The sequence below is a fragment of the Leptopilina boulardi genome, unplaced genomic scaffold (genome assembly GCF_019393585.1).
Source record: "Leptopilina boulardi isolate dan_hultmark-lab unplaced genomic scaffold, ZJU_Lbou_2.1 LbouV2_367, whole genome shotgun sequence".
NCBI lineage: Eukaryota > Metazoa > Arthropoda > Insecta > Hymenoptera > Figitidae > Leptopilina > Leptopilina boulardi.
In genome coordinates, this window is record NW_026137937.1 from 1216356 (window position 1) to 1239479 (window position 23124).

General features: G+C 26.9%; 2 protein-coding genes across 5 annotated transcripts in view; one reads left to right on the forward strand and one right to left on the reverse strand.

The window, feature by feature from the left end:
- LOC127287013 (uncharacterized) overlaps positions 1 to 23124 on the forward strand; it is a 216237-nt gene that overhangs the window by 62626 nt on the left and 130487 nt on the right. For 2 of the 3 annotated variants that reach the window (XM_051313706.1, XM_051313707.1), the window contains exon 1: positions 15147 to 15606. The exons of the other annotated variant lie outside the window; for it this stretch is intronic. In XM_051313706.1, coding sequence (XP_051169663.1) covers positions 15572 to 15606 — 35 coding nt within the window. In that variant the 5' untranslated portion in view covers positions 15147 to 15571. Of the gene's footprint in view, positions 1 to 15146; positions 15607 to 23124 lie in introns of those variants that run through there. 3 annotated transcript variants of the gene reach the window in all.
- The window catches only part of LOC127287022 (uncharacterized), a 442987-nt gene that overhangs the window by 17316 nt on the left and 402547 nt on the right, over positions 1 to 23124 (reverse strand). The gene's annotated exons all lie outside the window — the stretch shown is intronic.

Here is a 23124-nt window from a genome sequence, read left to right on the forward strand (position 1 = left end):
TGCTCAACATTTGGAAAATGTTTTTTGCATGTTTTTTTGACACTCTTTTTGAAAAAAAACCCTAAAATCTAAGGGTTAATTTGACCAAAACACCCCCGTTTCACCTAAAATCAATGAAAAATTACTTTTTCTACTATAAGAAAAAGTTTTCAACCATTTAAATTGAAATCCCAAGGGGGCGAAATATAGGCCTTAGGGGCCCTCCTCCTTTTATCAACAGATATATGGTATCCCCATTGGTTCTTCTATATCTGGATTGTTTGCTGACATCGTTATGGATAACTTAGGAGTTTTTTTGTATTAATAAATTATTATCATTTATTCGTTTATTTTTTTAAAGATACGTTGATGATATAAACACATGCATACCAAAAATCAAAATTCAAGAGATGTTAGATATTTTTAATAGTTATGACGCTAGATTACAATTCACTCATGAAATCGAAACTAATAACTCAATTAATTTTTTAGATGTTCTTGTAATTAAAGATAACAATAAGCTTATTGCTGACTGGTATAGAAAACCTACTTTCTCTCAACGTACGATAAATTATGATTCACAACCATCAAATTTCTCAAAAAATTGCTATTATTTATAACTTAACTGACAGGGGGCAATAAAACTCTCAAATAAAAAAATTGAATCACAACAACATTAAATATATTAAAAAAAATTCTTCTCCGTAATAATTACCAAATTGACTTTATTGACAAATATGTCAAAAAAAGTATTTGTTCAATAAAGTCAAATAACATCGGTGAAGTTCACAACGTTTATGATCAACGATTTAGAATAAAAAATATTTTGTTATGCAAATTATTATAATTTTTTGCTGGAAAATATTTTTTGCACTGCTTCTTGATTAACAACTTTTTTTTAAATTTGTAGGACAGTAATGTTATTATTATTTTTTCTGAATAAATATTTTTTTGTTTTAATCGTTGATCATATACGTTGTAAACTTCACTGACGTGTCAAATATGTAAAAAGGCAATTTAATGTTATATTTTTTTATTGCATCATTTGGGTTCTAAAGACATGCAAGGTGGTCCAAAAAAAGAAAATCTTAATTTTTGACAATTTTAGAATTTGTATTTTAAAACACTAACAAATTTTGATGTATGTTTTTAGGACTTAAAAGAAGCAATAATTAAAACATAAAATTGTCCGATCATTAAATTTTTGAATAATTTATTCAAACAAAATTTCATTAAGAAGTAGAATATTTTTTGTGGCACTTTATAAATGATAAAGTAAAAGTTATAATCACAAGTTATAATAATATAATGAAAATAAAAAATAGCAAAAATTCTAATATTGAGCAGTGTTATGTTATAACTCTTAAATTTATTCAATCATATTTGTTTCAAATGAAGATTATATAGAGAAGAAGAGTAGAGAAATGAGAGAATGAAGGGAAATAAGAAGCTGTTTAATGAAACAGAAATAAAATATAGTTGAGCGCGATGCATTCCCATACACAACTCATACACAGGTCATCGGAGGGCTTAAAAAATTATTACATAATATTATGGTTTGTGCATTACCTCATGAACATATCTTTTAAATAAAATAGGTTTTTTTTACGAACGGTACTTTCATCCGAATTAGTTTTAATTATAAAATTTGTTCGCTCTTGAAACGGCGTGATTTGAAGGCATTTCGTGGCATTTTGCTTGAATTTGCTCTTACGGTATTCATGGTATTTACTTTTATGTTTCGGTATATTTGCCTAATAATCACCGTAGTAAATTTCATTCGTTGCAAAAATGTGCAATAGACCAAGTCCTCGATTACGATCACAGTTAGATCTAGAACGATTGACCCCTTGATCTGTTTACATTCTGTTTACATAATTTTCAGCATGATAAGTATTATTACCATTTAGTTCCTGTATTCTTTATCAAATAAAATTCATAATTTTAGTGGATCGGAAAAATAGTATATTGAAATTGAGGAAGTAGCACGTATTTAATAATAGTTTTTTCTCGTAATAATTTAGATAATATATTATTAAGACTTTTAATTCAGGCAAATTTTATTTTAATCAATAACGAATAATCTTATCAGTGTAAGAACATTTTTTTCTCTTTTTATATTTGTTTTTCAAAGAAAATTTACTTCATTTAGTTAAAGTGTAAAAATTAGATTCTAACATTGAATATTTTTTAATTTAAACAAAGAATAAACAAATTATTAGTAAAAAATTAAAACATAATTTTTTTTGAAAAGTAAACATTAAAGAAAAAGTTTAATACAAAATTCAAGAAATATTTTCAAATATTAGAATATTTATTAGATTATTAGAAAACATATTTTTTTCAAATCATATAATATTTATTATAATTATAACTTAGAATGTAGTTGGTAAATCAGTTTTTCTAGTTGTTTTAGTTTTTGTTATTAATTTAACTGCATTTTTAAATAAAATGAACTGCTAATTGTTAACTCTATAAAAGATAATTAAATTAATTGCTCACACAGATTTAAAACTAAAAAAATTATTCAATTTAACTACTTTTCAGTCAATTATCCAACAGTAGTAGAATTTCTCAGCTAAATTTTTTTCACTGTATTTTTTTTCACTTAGATCACATTTAAAGCCCATAATAATTAACGTCTGAAATCTTTCGAATTTTATGTGTAATAATTTTATTTATCTAAATGTATGTAAATGGATGGAACTTATCGCAAAGGTTGATAAAAGTTTAAAGATATTTGTATCGTAACTCTAAAGATTATTCTAAAATTATGAATAAGTAGTAAATATAAGTTGTAAACGTTAGTTTCAACGCAGTCAGTTAGGCCTGAATTTTCAGAGTTTTGTAAATAATTATAGTTTCAGTAATAAAAGTTTGTTACAAATTATATAATTGACTATTTTAAAAAACTGTTATTGTAATGTTCCACTCGTGAAATATAAAAAAAAACGGTTACAGTATCAATCAATCAGAATATATTTAGTTAAACTCGAATACCACGTATTTAATTACAAAAAATAAAGATGCCAAAAGAAAAAAGTCAGTCCACGTAAATTTGAGTTTATATTAAGTATCAGTCACAATATTATCAATGAAATAAAAAAATGATACCACGCACACTCTAATACATTTTTTTTCGTTACAAATATATAGCTTGATGGTTGTTTCAATATGTAATATTGGCAATTTTTTTGCGAACAATAAATCTAAAAGATTCGCTTAGAATATTGCGGATTATTCCATTGACTTTATACACAATAAATATAAAGTAAAAAATATAAATATAAAGAACACGCGGTGTTCGTCAATTGCACACCAACCGCTATTGGAATTACAAATATGTGACCTGGACAGTTAAAAGGGACCTTTTGTCCGAAAAAATTAATTTTTTATTGATTGGTGATTCTGATAGAAAAAAGTTTTCTCTATCAGAATCACCAATCAATAAAAAATCGATTTTTTCGGACAAAAGGTCCCTTTTAACTGTCCAGGTCACATATATAAAATTAATCATTTCCTATCCGATTCGCCTTAATTAATTTGCACACATATATATATTACAACTTACCCCAATCGGGCAGGCGATATATTTTCTGCGGCGAATACTCTATATTCAATTATATATAAAATTTCAAAGTGGCCATAACACCTCAATGTGCTTGGGACCCGGTATTACACTGATTTTATATTTCTACACATTCTTCGCATTTATCCATATCTCTCTCCCCTTTCATAATCTCGCTCCTAAAAGTCTATCTCCCGCCAATTTTTTATATTCACATGAAAATCGCTATTAAATCTATTTATATACAAATTTTGACCTCGACGACAATTTCCCCTATGCCTCTTTGCGCGAGATTCAACATAGTGTTACCTCTCTAATAGAGAAATAACTAACGAAATAATATTTTATTTTATTTATGGCCGCTCGGTGATTCAGTGAATTCCTGTTTCATTTACAGAGCAGACGGCTCTGAACTTAAGGTACAGGGAAGAAAGAGAATAGTGATTTTTAATGACAAGGTTACAAAATTATTTAGACAAACATTTGGAGTTATAAAATTGATCTTTGAAAGAGAGTATGCTGAAGCAACCATTCTTGAAATAAGGGGAAGTTAGCATTCCCCTGCAACAAGGAATGTAAAGGTTACTAAAAATTTTTATAAGGAGAAAGGATTTAGATAAAAAGTACCCCTTTACCTTAAAAATTTAGATGTAAGTTGTATGAAAAAGGACCACTGCTATGTCTTTAAATATAAGCAGGAACGGCTGATACTAGATATTGTTTAAGAGCTCACAGGAAGCTTGACGGGCCTTGATAATGGCCACAAGTCCGAAGTTCAGTTGACCGCGATGAAAACTAATTAAATTCTTCCAAAAGAGGAAGAATAGATGATTTCCAAATATTATGCGAAAGTCAAAGCCTTGAATACTTGGATGAGTTCTTCTTGTCGTAGAATCTTTTAATACTTGACAGAGAGATTTTTCTGAGTTCAACTTGACTATAAAATTGGGCAGAGTACTTCTGCAAGATTCTGTACTGATGTTACGGGTTTGGAGACAATTTCTGAACTGAACTAGTAGGTTCGTTGGCAATTTCTGAACTGGTCTCATTGTAAAAATGTAGTCCTTTATTCCGAATTTTCGTAAGAGAATAGCCTCAAGTTAGACATAATTCGTTTTTAGTTATATAGTGAAGAAAAAACTTTCCAATTTCTATTTTATTTTCTACCAGTTTCAGTTCTGTTATCAATCACTGTACAAAAATCAAAGATATATTTAATAAAACTTTTCTAATAAATTTAAAAGTAAAACTTATGCAATTTTCTAATATAAAGATCATATATAAATGAGCACCTGTTCGCGTAACAAAAGCGACCATAAAAAACAGCGCACTCATATATACCTATCCGCAGATGGTTCGAGAGAATATTCATTGTTTAAAACGAACGTAAAAGAATAGTCTAACGGTACGAGGTTTGCATAGACGGCGTATATGTCGAATCCAATTTCTGGCATGAAAGATAGGCGCCTATCGTCTATCTAAAAGTATAGAAGAAGCGCCGGGTGCCTGAGGGACTTCATGTCTCGTTCAAGTTAAATCCAGTCTTATTGGATTTCGACTGACAAGCATTAACCGTGTGTCAAGAAGGGGTCCGAGGCGAGCTTTGGCGAGGCGTGGGTACGCGCCTCGAGGAGCTCCAGACGAACCACGCAAAGTGTCTGATGTGGGGTCCCGGTTGACCAAAGTAGAGTGAAATAGATTTTTAAATAAAAAAAAATGTCTATTGCACGCGCCTCTATAACGGACCAACCGCTACAAATTTACAACAAGGATGGCTTCGAGAATTCTACTGCAGTTTCAGGATGAAGAAAAGGACCGGTTCCGGGTTTGATTCCCAGGCTATATATATATATATATATATATATACTCACACAGCGGAATGGCATGGCGCTTCCACCTTCTCAGATCTAGATGAGAGTCGGAGAATACCAAACTGAACCTTTCCAATGATGTTGCTGTACTCTTGCAATATCCACACGAACTGGTAGCAATAAATTATTATTGTCCGGATCAATTCGCAAGCGGCCAAGGGTCAATATGGCCAATGCGGTGGTTGATCTGTATATATAGTGCGCCAAGAGAAATACAGAGAATGCGCAAACATTGTTTCTGCGCGGACAATCAGAAACAAAACCGAACGGGAAAAACTCAAACGGCAAAGAATGTCCACTTCTTTTATGTATACATTGTATATAGATATAGATATGTATAAACGTCCAAGATATTATTGCCGGTGGCTTTTTAAAATCTGCGGTGCGGTCACCGCAAATTGACGTACCTGATATTGTTGCGGTAAGACGGCTGAAATGTAATTCTTTTCTGAATTTTCATTTTCGCTTAATGTTTCCGTTATTGTCCGCGAGATATTTGTACGTTTTGCCGGGAATTTATTATGAAATTGAAAGTACAGGATTCTTTAAGAAGGAATTTATTAATTTTGTGTATTTATCTAAATTAATTTTACAAAAAAACCTTGGATCATTTTGAAACGCATTAAAAATAAAACTCCTCCACAGGCAGCAAAATAGTTACACTGAAAAAAAAGATTTTGTGTTGGCAACAAATTCGTTTGATTAGACAATTTTGGTTGTCGTAACCAAATTTTTATTGTCTGAAATACAGTTGTTATTTCATCAAAGCATTTGGTTAGGCAAAAAAAAATTATTTGGTTAAACATTAATAAATTCCAACCAAAATTTGGTTAACACAACAAAATAGTTTGGTCTAAAAAACTAAATGATCGTTTGTTGTCCTAATAAAAATTTGGTTATGACAACCAAATAATTTAGTTCGCTCACAGCTCGTACCTTATATGGGTAATTTTCACAAACTATGTGATTTTTATGTCCTTAACGTATATCAGCTGCGTATTAAAAAATTAACGTTCTGTATCATATGGACTATATTTTGGACTGGTTATTCTAAGAGGACCCACATAAGAAAGTTGTTTATTTTAACGATTATCAGTGTAATCACATAAAACAGTCCTCAAATGTCACTACCGTGGCATGTCTCCCACCCAGTTTTTGCAACTTTTTATTTGTTTTTATAAAACAATTATGAAAAAAGCAAAAATCCGCTAATGTAATCTTTAATATGATTAGACTCCCTATATTTATGTGTATTGGTTTATTCAATATTGTTTATTTATTGTTTACAAAATGTCACTAAACTTTGTTCACAAATTTTCGATAGTTTTACATTCACGATTTTTTTGTGTTTCTATAATCACAATATTAAAAATAACATGTCAACAACAACCAATTTTGCATCAGAAAATGATAACAAAGGAATGTTAAAAAAATAATAAAGGTTTTAAAGAGATATGAAAGTAATATTCTTTAGTAAAATCAAAAATTAACGTTGTTAAAAATTATGGTGTCACTACCATGGTATTCCGTTTTCAGAGGTTAGAATTTTTTAATATAAAAGTTATACTTCTCTGACATAGATATAGTTAGAAATATGCAAAATTATTTCGGAAACTTGATAAAAATAAAATGGTTATAAGTAAGACATAAAATAAACTGGAATTGTAACTACCGTGGCACTTCATGAATATCACTGTCATGGCATCTTCATATGGTTGTTCTTGTAAATTGAGTTTCAATAAATGCACAGAATAGTAAAAACAAGTAATAATGAATATCTTTCATGTAAATGTGGTTGCATTTATCCAATTATTTAATAATAACATGTTATAAATAAATTAATTTAAACTTGTTCTTTATTATTTTTTGTAATAATTCGCTGATATTATTGTGAAATTATATAGTAAATTAGATTTCGTATAACTAAAATTATAAATTAAATATAATTAACAATTATTATAAATTACAGTTTAAAATTAAGTAAAAACAAAATAAATAGATTACATTATTAGACAGAGTTTCAAATGTAATAGGCGATACATACAATATAAGAATGAATTTAGGTGTCATGGCAACCTACATGCATGAGTCTAGTTTTCCTACCCCGACGGATTGTTTAAACTGAGAAGTTGACTGAACTTGGTCAACTTTCGGTTCGTTTGGGTTTGAGCCAATATTTTTTGCAAAAAATAATTGAAATATTGCTATTGGAAAACATAAATTAATAATTTTTTAGTTAATATAGGGTAAATGCACCAGTGGTGGATCAGGCACCAATGGTGGATCAACAGCGTTAAAAAGGTTAAAATAAGCTATTTCTAATTGAACTAAATGTTTCAATCGTTTAGGGGAGGTGTATAGATAAGTTTTATGAAATAAAATCATTTGAAAATATTTAGGAAAACAAAGCAATACAACAATTGTTGATTTTATGCTTTTTCACATGAAATCTTAAAAAATAATTGTTTAGTCTAAATTTTTTTAATTTTTCGAGTAGAAAGTAATCAATTCTTTCCATATAGAATACTTTTGGAAAAAAATTTACATCATTAAGTTATTTTTGTGTAAAGATTACCCTATATTTTTCATCTGAAAAAATCTGTACACCTTTAAAGTCAAAATAATAAATTTAGTAGGCTTAATTGATCCACCACTGGTGCAGTTACCCTATATATAATATTATGCGGTTATTAAGCTCTTATTAATAAGTAATTACAACGTATTCAAAACAAAATTTTTAGTTTTAAATAAAAAATACGCGCTATTTCATTAACTTGGTGCGTATTCGTTTATAGCATCGAACTACTTAAATATTAACTATAAATAAACACATTTTTCACTTTGTATACTTTCTTAATAAAAGTAATTATTCTATACTTAAATATATTTAAATTTCAGTTTTCATTTCTTTCTTCTTTTGTGATTTTAATAATAAATAATTATTAGTTATAAATAAAAAAATTATTACTAATTAATATAACTTTGATAATAAAGAATCTTGTATGTAGGAAACTAACCCCTACTCTATAAATTAAAAATTTTATACGCCATGTTTCTCTAAACATTGTTTTATAACTACCGTGGATTTTAGGTCACTACCGTGGCAGCAATATTTTACTATTTTTAGAATATCTTTATGAATTTTAAATTTCGTGTAGAATCATTGTTACTGGTTATTCTACTAAGAAATAGAAGTGAAATAATGTTAATACCCATTGATTATTCCAAAAATATATGTATAAAAAATTAAAGCCTGAAAAATCACAGTTTGCGGAAAATCACCCATATGAGAACATATAGTTTGGTTGCTTAAATATAAACAAAATTGTTTTGTGGTCCAACCAAATTTTGGTTGCTGAGACGAAATATTTTTTCTTTTTTTTCTAGTATTGTTGAAATATTATAAAAAAAATGTAATTGTAATTTAAAAACAGTCTGCAAATGATGCCTACCTAGAAATCTGAAATTCCAGCAAGGATGATTTTGATTAACCGGAAGTTTGTTGATTATTAAATTCAATACTTAACTCAAAACTTGCTAATAAATAATTGGATTAGAAGAAAGGAAAATTCGAATCTATATACAAATTAACCGAATTTAAATTGGCTGATATATATTTAAGAATTCTATCAATTAAAGGATGAGTTGAAATTATAAAAGCACAGTCGTTTTAAAAGAATTAAATGAATTTTTTCAATCAGTGTGATTGATATTAGTGGTGAAAAATTTTCCAGTAAAAAGAATCACAGACAATTGTTTCCTTTTACTTGTGTATAATTCCCTTAATGTTTCATTTCTTCCGTTTTCTTGAGCACGCGAGATTGTTTTATAAAATCTTTTTGAGTTTTACCCAGTGCGCATGAGTAATTATTAACTAAACATATTTAATTGTTTCATCTTTTACCGTTCGTCAAACGTCATTTCGATATTCTTCCATAGAAGTGAACTGCATGGTTGGTTATTGAAGAAAGAAATAAAGAAGTCACCGGAAGTGAAGTTTATGAAGGTAACTGCTCGTATAAACATAAAATGCATCCGTAATAATAAGGCTATTAAAGAGAGTGCAATAAATTCGTCGTTGCGTGACTTTCAATTTGAGTGCAAATATACTTCGTCATTCTCTTTTAGACGCCAGCCAGAAATTGAAAATAATTTCTCATATATATATATATATATATCGATGAAATTAAGTTGCGACGAAAACATTTCTTTCATTCTACAATTTTTACGATTCGAACTCTCATGAAAAAATGTTAACAATTTTTATTTAATCATTGCACTGAGAAAATTGAATCTACAGCATTCTCAACCAAAGGCATAAAAATTAGTAATTTAAATGCATATGGAATAGAATTTATAAAATGATATATATAAACAATATTTTTTATATACTTTCGGAGGAAATGCTATTGATTGAATAGCATATTTTTTCAGTGTATTAGAAATATTTTAGATTTCATTATAAGTATTTTTTTTAAATTATAAATTGCTTTTATTCTTTATTTCATTTTACGCAAATTGATTGTTGTCTTGTAAAATCTCTTCTCTGAATCGCAATTATAATAACAATGATAAAAAAAATCGTTTATATAGCATAATTCTTTACTTTTTTCATTTTTCGCATATTATTATCCTGATGAAATAATATATAGATTGAGTGTATTTAATTTAATTAGAAATTGGCAAATAAGTTAAAACAGTTATATCTCGGTGCATGTCATCAATTATGGGATGATAGTCGTGGTAATGACTGCACGAAACCGCAAAGACTGAAAACATTTAAGAACCTTCTCAAAACATCTACAATGTGAAAAAAGAAATGATTAATATACATATAATAGTGACCCGGATAGTCTTGCGAGTGAGTGAACAAATGATTAATGTCCTTCTTAATCTGAGAAGCTTTTATATATATATGAAAAAAAGCAAACCATTTCCGCCAATTTTTCACGAAGAAATACAAACTTTACTGTACGCGGCTATATATATGTGAGAGAGAAATATTAAACAAACAAGATGTGGAATTTGAAATTACCATTTCTGAAGGAAGTTGAGGAATATCTTTTCTATATAGCGAAAACATCAGCTTGGCAAATGTATAACTTTTTGCTGTATATACAAGTTCCTGAGTGAGCTAGCTAGACATTAAAAAATTTAAACGCTACAGGCTATAGCATCAAGACGTATCCCAGAGTAAATGCAGTCGAGAGACTTTAAATAATAAAACAGAAAGCCTGCATTTTAATCAGCATTAGGATGTGCATAAAAAATATGAATATTCGTCGTCCTTTCATCGTCCTTGTTTAAGCTTTATTTTTTCCCTCCCTTTTATGATATATTGCGTTCGATCATTTTTAATTAATATCTATATACTTTTATCTATAGCTATCGATCTATAATCATCAATTATTATTATTAATTTTCAAAAAATGTATTAATTAAGGAAATGCACCTTGATCTGAAGGCGTGTATAGTCCACGTTTTTATTTTTAAAAAATTTTTTGATTTAATGATAAATTCTTCTATTTAAGAAAATATATTCTTCGATTTAAAGATAGATGAAATTTAATGAAAACTAATTTAAATAAAATTCTTTCAGAGTAAAGAAATGTTTATTTAAATAAATGTTTTTTTAAGCCCTACCTATATAGGGCCTTGTTAGTTTTCATATAAATATTCACGAATCATTAAGCTCTTCGTAGTCTAGTAGAAAAATCGTTTGTGGGCCCAAAACTGTCCAAATTTGAGGTCAGATTTAAAAAATTCAAAATGGCGGACCCAATATGGCGGAAAAATTAAAAATTTATTCGATTCGTTTAAAATTCGGTACTCGGGAGTTTTTTGGGGTTACTGAATCCAAATTCGAGGTCAAATTGAAAAAATTCAAAATGGCGGCCCTAATATGGCGGAAAATTTTTAAATTATTCGCATTCGTAACTTTGGGTTTGGCAAAAGACGGAATTAAAAAGTTTAACTTTTAATAAATTTAAAATATCAAGTTTCAAGCGAATTTGGTCAAATTTTAAAATTTTTGATCGACATGCTGGATCAGATATTTTGAATTTTTCAAAAACTACATAAAATTTAGATTCAGCGACCTCAAAAAAACCTGCGAGTATCGAAATTTGAACGAATCGAATCAATTTTAGAATTGTCCGCCATATTGGGTTTATGTAAACGTACAGAACTTGCAGAACATTACATTTTCTTTAAACTAGAAAATATAGCGAGACCCTGACCAAAGTCTATTTTAAATAGAGCAAAGTGAGGCAATTTAAAGATTTTAATTTTGCTAATCTTTTCTTAATAATTAAACTGCAGTTATAGATATTATTTAAAATAAAAATTTACTTTAAATGCAAGAATAATTAATCTATAATGTCAAACAATTTATTAACAAAATTTTCTTTTTTTTCAAATCAGATAAATTTATTTTTACATTTAAAAAAAAAAATGTTTTAAGTATTTTTTGTTATTTTGTGTAATTGAGGTTATCTATATAAGAGAGCCAATATTTCTTTTAGATAATTTACTAATTATTTTTACCACTAGTTAGAGTAGTATAAAACGCCTTAAAATATGTAGCTGAATTTCATACACGACGATGCTGTCAATTCGTACGAGCTTTATTTTTCTTTTGTCAATAATATTTATTATTGACAATGTTATTGAAGGTAAATTTAATTATAATGTATTTTATTTTCAAATGATAATTCATTTTTATAATTAATTTTTACATTTACTTATGTAATATTGAAATAAATTTTTTTTTTAAATATTCGCTCGTACTATGAAATTTGTTAAAGTATACATTTACGAAAATTAACCACTTCTCTTTCAATGGTTGTAAAATAATTTTAATATAAATTGAAAGTTCCTTATATTATTTTCTAAAAAATGCTAAAATACTGAAAAGAATGAAATCTTAACGAAGAGAATGTTGCTATTTTTTTAATTATGTTTGATTATAAAAATTAATTAACAATTAGAAAATAATTAAAATAATAAAGTTTTTTTTAATAATAATAATAATCTATAATAATTAGTCATTTTCATAAATATCTAACTAAGTAAGTAATTAACTCTCTTCGTTATGGTGACATTCGTTCCAGAATTTTTTATTAAATTTGATTTTAGAGAATAAAAATGAAAAGTTTTACACTGAGAAAAAAGGTTTGAGCTGACAACCAAATATTTCATTTAATATATGTGCCACTAAAATTTTTTGGTTGACACAACTAAACTTTAGTTGACATCAACCAAAGTTTGGTTGAGACTACCAAATTCTTTTTCATTTTCTTATTTAGTCGTCTGAAACAAACTTTGGTTGTTGTCAACTAAAGTTTAGTTGTGTCAACCAAAAAATTTTAGTTGCACATATATTGAATGAAATATTTGGTTGTCAGCTCAAACCTTTTTTCTCAGTGTAGTTTTTTTAAATTTTTCACATTTAAAATTTATTTTTACAATTATCAAAGAAAGAGATGGTGGCATAATTTTTGACAAAAGTGTAGTTAAAAAACTGTATTTTTTTTTGTTAGCCGCCTATTGTAAAAGTGGACAAGGAGAGTGTAGAAGTAAATGCGCAATATATCAAAAAGATTTGTATTCTTCAGCAGAATGTGGCCAAAATTTGGTGGGGCGTCAATTGATGTGTTGTGGTACCAGATAAAAATTATATGGTTCTAGTAAATATTTATTTGATAATAGTATATAATTGAATATTCAAATCAAATAAATTTTTTTCTCATATTTTACAAATATAAAGTGAAAAGGAAATAATTTGAAAATTTTTTTTGACAAAAACATACTAAAGTATTTTAAAAAGACATTTTATTTGGTTTTACAAATTAAATATATTTGTTTCAACTAATAAAATGATCATGGGGCATATATCAACATATACAAGTGTAAAAGAGTAAAATAAAGTTTCTTTTGTCAAAGATTTAGAGTTTTTTTTAAAATTAATAGTTACTTTTTGACAACTAATTAGAATTAATTAACAATTAACATGTTATTATGGAAAAAAACCAAAAAAATATTTTTAAATAAGATTTATTACATAGTATTGTTACTGATACTAGAAAATAATAAATATGAGTATTAATTTTTTTAAAAATTTTATTGTGAAAACGCAAAAGGCTAACAGACATTTTTTCATATATCTTTTAAAGCGGAACAACTTTTATTAAAGAAATTTTTTTAAAAAAATTAAAAAATTTTTTCTTTTCTATACCAGAAAAGGGCACAAGTTAAATTCTTATAGAAAATATTCTTCACGGTGAAGACAATCCATAAAAAAATTTTGAGCAAAAAAAAAGTGGGGTTTTTGAGTTATTTTTAATTTAAAGTTTTTTTTCCTTAAAGTTTAGATAAACGACGTTTCAGACTTTGAAAATGAAAATCCTTATATCTTTCTGAAAAAAATGTTTCGGCTGAACAAAAAAATACGTATCGTCTAAAATTCTTCGAAAAACAATATTTTGAGGTCGAAATTTAATTTTAGTCTCAACCGAGTCAAACCAGTCTGATTTAAAATTTAGTTACTTTTCACTGAAAATCAGTAGAATTATTATTGATTCAAATAGTCAAATCTGCATTATCATTAATTGGTAAAACAGATTTGACTGTTTCAAACAGTAATAAATCTACTGATTTTCAGTGAAATGTGACTAAATTTCAGTGGAAATTTCACTGAACTAATTCAGTTGCTAAATTCCAAATATTTCGTCAGTGAAATCTCACTGATTCAAATTTAGAGAGTAAGTATATTTTGTAATGCACCCTAATGTTGGTTCATTGATTAACACTTCCGACTCGTGTGCGAAACGTTCAGAGTTCGATTCCCACTAGCGAGATTTTTTTCTTAAAACAAGAAGTCTCTCAGTATTACATTATGTAATATTCCACCAAAATTATCCCTTAATATTACGTGTAACCTTAAGGCGGAAATTTAAATATTACTGTAATATGTTACATCTTAATATTATACGAATCTTCCATGTGAATTTTCACTGAAAATCAGTTAAAAATGATTGAAATATCAGTTATTTTTCACTGATATTTAAGTAATTTTTAACTGATTTTCAGTGAAATTTCACTGATAGATATCGGGAGAATAGACTCACTGATGTTCAGTGGAATTTCACTGATTCAGGTTTAGAGAGATAATATTACGTTCTACTTGGATATATTTCCTTGACAATATTTGTGCACACCAGCGATTAAAACTATTAATTCAAAAAGCTTTAAATTGAATCGTTCCTGTAAGGGAAAATATTTCTGAAGGATCATTACATTATTCCTTTCAAGAAAGGATGCTGTTAACATTGTTACCACTAAATCTTTGGATATAAAGTTGTATGTGTAAAAGTCCGGATTCCTTTTTATTCGACATTTGACCTTAAAGACGATCCTCTTTCAAGATTCAAATGAAGTAGGAGTCTCCATTACATCACCTGGTCTCGCATGTATATGTATATATAGTGAAATAATGTAATATCTATGATGCTGGGTCAGCAATAAGGATTATGTGCAATCAGGATAGGACCCCTTTTGATTTGATAGTCAGAAGAACTTTGGAATGTCGCGCTCTGATTGGATATACAGCGTAAGTGAAGCCCTCCGATTGGCCCTAGGCACGTTTCCCCACCTCGGGAAATTCACTTTTTACCGGCGTTATTACAAAACTGACTGGCATCTCCTAGACCATGTCATTACGGCGCAGTGCTCGACTCTGCGAGCATCCTCTCACGGGACCTCCTCCTCTTTTTCTCCCACTTTTCCTCAACGCCAGATGAGAGGATCTTATCCTAACGCTCATTTCGAGTAACAAAACAATTCGCGTTGCGTTTTACTCGAGTCCAAATCATTAAATCTAATTTCTTCTTTCCCAAAACATTTTGGATCTTGAATTCATTTCTGTGAAACAAGGATTAAAAAAAAAGCTCATGTTTAATTTCTTTTGAACAGTGCGGACTCTAATTTTTTTTTTTTATTTTCTAACGAACAGAGTGCTGTGATTTTGGATTTAATTTTTTCTTTTGACGAAAGAAAATATACGTTTTTTTTTTTTGTTCAGTGTTCTAGAAAAGAAACTTTTTTCTTTCTTTTAAAGGGACTAAAAAGTGATACACAACAACAACAAAAAATCATGGAGGGATTGAGGAAAATTCGTGTGTTCAAATCGTAAGTGATTGTGTTTTGTTGCTATTTTGTGATACGATATACGAGAAATATGAGTGCAACAAGTGGTTCTGAGTTTTGAGTAATTGCTTTTATGTAATTACGGATTTTTGTCGATTAATTGCCTCTTGTAGTTGACAATTTTTTTTTTTTATCAAATTAGTGATTTGAATTTTCATTTTAATATTCCTAAATAGAAAATTTAGTCTGTTAAGGAAATTTTGTTATTTATAATCTGTAATTATATTTGAATCAATTAAATAATAATTGTTTCGAAAAGAAAAATTTGAAATTTTATTCAAGTAAATATGTAGTAGGTAACCGATTACTTGAATAAAATAAATTTTTATTTTTAGTATTAGTGACTAAAATAGTTAATTTATTTTATTCAGTTGAATAAAGATAATACTAATGACAAATAAAAAATCGTCTATACACTTAGAGAAAATATATATTTTTGTCTCCGAGCCATATAAATATTTATTTGTTTCAAATAAATTTTATTTGATGTAAATAAAAATTTTATTTATGCTGAGTAAAAATTTTATCTTTGCTAAATAAAATCTTATTTGTGTTAAATAAAAATTTTATTTATGCTAAATAAAACCTTATTTGTGCTAAATAGAATATTTTATTTAAAACAAATAAAAAGTTATTAGGTTCTTGAGACAAATATACTCACACTACTCTCTAAATCTGAATTAGTAAAAAAGTTTACTAATTTGAATTAGAGACTCACTTTGTGCTTCTCAATTTGTAAAATTTTACTAATTATTAGTAACTTTTACTAACAATTAGTAAAATTTTACTAATTCTAAAGCAAAAGGTGAGTCACTAATGTAAATTAGTAAACATTTTTACTAATTCAGATTTAGAGAGTAATTTAAAAATATCAAATTGATACAATTTTTTATATTAATTTGATATTTTTGGTATCAATTTGATACTTTTAAATTAGTGTGAGCTTTTAATTAATTAAAAATTTTCTTTTTGTCTCAAATGAACGGAAATAAAAAATTTCTCTTCATGTAATTGAGTTCAATACTATAAATATATAAAAACTACTAAAAAGTAGTAAAAATATAAAATTAGTAATTCTCTTAAAGAATAAAATTTAGTAAAAAAGTGATAATTTTTTTTAAATCATTGACTGCAAAAAATTTCTAACAAAAATTTTTGTATTAATCTGAAATACATTGTAAAAGAATATTTTAGGCATATAGGAAATAGAAGTTTTTTTTAGGAAATAGTTTTACCGGATATTATAATTATATTCATGACAAAGGTATAATAGGTACTTTGAAATTGTTGTTGCTTGTGCCTATGAACCTCACAGTCACAACTATAATTATTATTATTTCCTGTACCTACAGTGTGAAAAGGTTACAAAATTAGTGTAATTTTTCTTTATAAAATCTTATCAGTTTTATCTATATTAAATATTTATTATACATAATTAATAATTTACATTAGTAAATACTATTTTCATTAAATTTTATTAGTTGACGATTTTTCAAAATATTATCAATAAACTTTGAAATCAGGGAATTATTTTTTGTGTACTTCTATTACATAAGTGAAGACTATTTTTAATAATAAAATTTTGATTTAAATTTGAAATTTATATATTCTAATCTGTAAATTTGAAAAAAAAATGAAATTGTAAATTGTGATTTAAATTTCGATTTTCCGAACGCAGTTGATTCAGTGGAATGAGTAAATGTGATTTCGTGCAGTAGAATAAGTCTCAATTGGTCAGACGCGATACTTGCGAGTTGATTGAATCTCTTTCTTTTCAATATACATTCTCCAGTGAACTACGCTTTGCAACATATTTCTCGTATTCTCTTTTATTTTTAAAAGTTTATAAAGTTATAAATAAGAAAAAAAAAAATTTCTAATTTTAAACGGTTAAAAGTTGGTTCTCTATTGCTGTGGGAACAAGTTTGATAATGATGATGATAATGATGATAAAAGTGCAGGTGAAAACTGCACTGAAATTATAAAGGAAATTTTTTTTTTTTAAACTGAAGGTTACATTAAACGACTTGGCACTGTTAATCAGTGATATTTCACTAATTTAGATGTAGAGAGTGTGAACGGAGGGAAAAAGTATATGAATATATATATGCTATCACTTTAATCCGAGAAATTGTCCTAAAAGTGCGTTTTTCACAATCAGATTCAGAGGAAGTGAATTCCTGACATAGTGAGCTAATTAGAAAAAAAAAGAACAACAATATTTTCTCCACATTCTTGATAAACTTTTTAATAAACGCTCTCATTTTAATGGGAAAAAATTATGTTTTCTAGTTTCAAATTTCACTACTTTTTTTTTTAAATACAAAGTATTAACATAATTTGATGTCCTAAAAATAGAATTTTTGAGTTAAAAAAGCGAAAGCTTATTTTTAAAAGTATGTCGTTTAAAAGTGGAATAAACAATTATAAGTCAAGAGTAATTACTCTTTAAATTGGAATTAGTAAAAAGTGAGTTACAATATAATTTAAATTAGTAAGAATTTTTACTAAAATCTTTTTTAGTTTTTAGTCACATTTTACTAAAACTTCAGTAAAAAAATATAATATTTTACTAAAAATTATTAAAAATTCTTACTAATGTGGATAGGTAGCTCAATATTTCTTATAATTAATTAATTAAAAATAACTATAATTTTTAGTTAAATTCACCTTTCGGTTAGGTATGTCAAAATAACTAAAATTTCTGATAACTAATTCAAATAGTAAAATTTCACTTTTTTCAGTTATTGTTCAACTGAAAATTATTACATTTCACAAGTAATTAGTTATTTTTAACCAATTGATGAAATAATTTATAAGTCAGCAAAAATTTTACTACACTCTCTGAATTTGAATAAGTAATAATTCGTTCACTAATTCAAATTAGTAGAAATTTTCACTAATTTTTAGTCAAATCTTATTATTTGATTTAGTAATGTCTTATTTTTTCTAAAATTTTAGTTAAAAATGACTAAAAATTAGTAGAAATTTTCACTAATTCAAATTTTAAGAGTAATTATTTTTAACTAATTCAGATTTAGAGAGTAATTTTAAATACTCTTAGACTAAAAATTATTAAAGTACGTTGAACAAATGGAATTTTATTTTTATTTGAAAATATCAGAAATTGAATTTTTTTTCAATTTTTATTTTCTACACATTGAAATAATCAACTTTGACAATATTTTATTGACATCACTATTAAAAAGTTGTTTTGCAAAATTTTCTAGTTATTAAATTAAAAAACTTTTTTTTTTTTTGCAACTACAAATTTAAAAAAAAAAAATTTTTTTTAACTGCAATTGATGAAAAATGAGAGAAAGAGAGAGAGAGAGAGAGAGAGTTCATTTGTCATGAAAAGTGTAAACAGGTACGGAAGAAGTTGTTTTACAAAATTGAGATTACGGTAATAAAAAGGTGGTTCCCACCTGAGAAAGAAACGGATAAAAAGAAGTGAAAAAAAAGAAGAATGAGAGGAGACGGATCGATGGTTTAGAGTTTGCAAGAACTATAGAACGGTTCGATTCGATTCTTAAGTTCGCTTACCGCCTAGGCGACCAATCAAACGGGACATTAACCACAGTCTTCGGAAGAATCGTGCACTGGTTTGCATGCTTTATACCGCGAGAGAGGAAACGATCTCAAGCGATCTAGTTGTAACTGGGTTCGTATGCCTTGTGTAATATACATCAGTGATGCTGTGTGCATCACAACACATCAACATATACATATATACATTTATACTAGACATAGTAGGTAGATACAAACTGGAACGAAACTTGATGTGGTTAATTTACAGCTAGTTCTATAACATAGTTTACTGTCACATATTCTTTTCGTCATGTTGTTTATATGTGCATTTTAAACAATAATTAGTTTCAGAAATGAGCCAATTTTCAATTCTAAATAAATTTTTGTTTAAGCACTTCAAGTGAAAAAAAATTATTACAAATAATAAAATTTGTAAAATATTTTAACTTTGATTCTAAAATTATTTTCTTGATATTTGTGCGAGAAGAAAAATTTTGTTCTTTTTTAAAAAAAAAAAAACATTTTCTTTGACTAAAACTGCTTAATTCAAAAGAAATTCCATTATTTCTTTGGATGTAAAAAAAATTATCTTTGAAACATTTTTTCTTTGAATTAAAGAATTAAACAAACTCTCTTTTTAAATTAAATAAATTTTGATAAAATTTTAAATTAATAAATTATTGCTATATGGTCAAATATAAAATTTCGTTAAAGAAAAGATTTCTTTGATTTAAATAAAATTCACACTGTAATTGAAGAGAATTCTTTTATATCAAATGAATAATTCTTTATTAAAGAGTTGAAGTGAAAGAAGAAGATTAATTTTAAATAACAAAAATTGAAAATTTTCTTTTTGGTTATTGATAATTTTTATTTAAAAACAATTTCATGTTTTACTTATACACGGAGAAAAAAAATTGTTGTGGTTACTAGAAATTAAGTTCACACAACATTTTCGGATTGTCAATATAAAACCAGCAGTTCTATTTCTTGTTAGGACAAAAAAAATTGTTAAAATGGGATTGTTCGGTGAACAAACAGAATTGTATGACGAACAAAGAAAATTGTTATGGAACAGTTAAAGTAACAAAACTAAATTGTTAAATCGGCAATACAATTTGTTTTATTAACAAAGCTTTGATCCGTCTAATACAATTTGTTCAGTTTCTTTTCGCCTTCTAAAATAATCGATAGCAAATTTCCGTAGGTCATATCACCTGTTTCATTTGCATTAAAATCTGTGGAACATGCAGCTTCTGAATCAAATTCTTTGACCTGAAACGAAAAAATTATTTTGAGTTGAAATTTGTTGTTAAATAATATTTAATATGCCTTTTTGTGTTTTTTAAGGTGAGGTTATGTTCAATAGTAACCGATTATAACTTACCGATAAACAATAAAATTGTATCTTCATCCATTCACTACACTTGCAATAGATTTCTCACTTTAACCGGATTCATTATTTAACAGTACTTTGTCATTTTAAAAAAAAGTAATAATAAAAGCAAAAGTGGCACATGTGCCAGAAGCAAAAGACACGACGGTCTGCACGCCAGTTTGCGAGAATTCAAGATGACCACGTGACATGGAACAATAAACCTGTCAGCTGAACATATCCGGATTGTTCCATCAGAAATCGACAGAGAGTTTGCTTCTGCAACTGTACGGAATTGCAAACTGAACAAAGCTGACAACAATCCAAAAATTGTTTGCACAACAATCCCATTTTTCTTCGTGTAAAAAATCACATTGCTATTACTATATATATATATATATAGCAAAGAAATCACGCAGTGGAATTTAATGATACGTTAGAGTCTATAAGTTGATTTGAATAAACTGTCTTGGTTAATTTAGATTTAGAGTAAGTAACCGCAGCTTAGATTACATTATGCTGAGGGAGGAGTGATTTGCTTCGTTCGAGTAAATGAGATAGCTAAACTAAATGACTTAGGAAATGAATGCTTCGTTTCATCAATGTCGAAAAAAAAGTGTTGCGGTTCAAACGAACGGCATTGTTGAGTTTTACAGTTGACGTTCTTTAATTACTCATTTAATTATTCATTTCCATAGGAATACGCAAGTATTCATTATCTTTGCTAAAAGACATTTTAACGAAATTCTTATAAATATATATTTATAAAAATTTTACATGAAAAATTGTTTCTGTTGAATTTATATAAAAAAAAAAATTTCAATTTTTGACAAATTTCGATTAAATGCAAATTTCATGCAGTAGAATGATTTTTGTTTAGTCAGACGTAATATAGTGAAAGGAGACGTAAAATCTAGTGAAGTATTCTTTAATGTGTCTGACCATTTAAATCTTATTCTACTGTATACGAATTATGAATTCCTTTTTAATGAATTTTTATTGTTTTCAACTTTTTTTTTTAATCAGTTTAAAAAATGAAAATTAAAAATAAATTAACGATAAAATTATAAAAATCGTATTAACAATTCTATGGAAAAATATATCTTTGCAGACATTTTTTTTGTCTTTATAGAAAAAAAAAAAAAACTTTTTCTGTGAAGTAAAATTTTAGAGAATTTTTTCTAGTCATAAAATTTTTGTTCGATATCTCCTATATAATTTTGTATTGAAAAGAATAAGTTATAAAGTTTTTTATATTCTCGTGTGACAGAACGTATACATTAAATAATAGTTTTCAATTTCACAGATTAAATAAAAATATAGAGGGGTTGATTCATTCTTGAGACTCTTAGCTACTGCAATCTTCTATGCTTCAGTAAATTTCGCAATTTCCATGTCGGAAATAACCATCGTATTTGAGCCCTTTAGAAGAATCTCTTTCTGATTCATGACTCTGTTCTTCAAATAATCGTTTTGCACTTTAAAAAAAAAAAAAAAAAAAACCAGTAGGGTTGATATTTTCGCGGAAATTCCGAAGATAAAATATTTATGCTCCTTTGCTCTAGCCGACACTTTAAAGACAAATTTTCTTCATTATTCATCTTTCAAATAAAATTCACGTCTTTGTGAAATTAAAATTTAAAAAATTTTTGTTTATATAAAAATATATAATATTTATATAAAGAAATATTATACAATGAAATTATAACCTTACGGTGAGGGGGAGGGGGTAAGAACTCAACCAATAGTAATTTATTTTATGCACTGTAATTGCATAATTGAACTTGGTTAGAAATTCCATATAGATAGAAGGTGATGTAATTTATAAATTCTTATTTCCTTATTAACTGGTAAATGGCCATCATTTACTGGTTACGCCCCCCTATATATGAAAACTGCGAAGGAAATCCTAGGGAAAAATTAAATGAAGGGCTAAAGCGAAAGCGCTTAACTGCGTATACAAAAAATATCGACGGAACTGATAGTTGAATAAAAATAGATCAACTTCCAAGTAATTCACCTTCAATTCTTCCTAATACCTGTTATCGTTTGAAAATGAATTTTTTTTTTTTAGCAATATAGAAATTATTAATTAGAAAACATTTGACTTGTATTTTACAATGAAAAAAAATCACTTTATTAATTATTTGATTCAAATAATAATCAATTGCTTGAATATTATATCAATTTTACATTTTTATTTGTATCAATTAATTATTATTTAAGTGAATTAAATAGTATTTGTTTGTAAAATAAATTGTTAAATAAAATATTTTAATAAATATTTTAGAGAATAACTAGAGAGAAAATCTCTTTGTTTCAAATTTATTTCTTTGAATAATTTGAGATATATTTTTACTGAAACAAAAGAATTAAAAATCTAAGATAATACACTGTAAAAAATATTATTTAATTTCAATAAATAATCTATTATTTGACTATTATATTAAATAAATATTTACTTGAACCAAATAATTTTTATTTGAATAAAATAAACTGTATTTGAACTAATAATTTCTATATTTGAAACAAATAGCTTTTAATTTACTGAAATAATATATTTATTTGATAATAATGATTAATTTAAAGTAGGT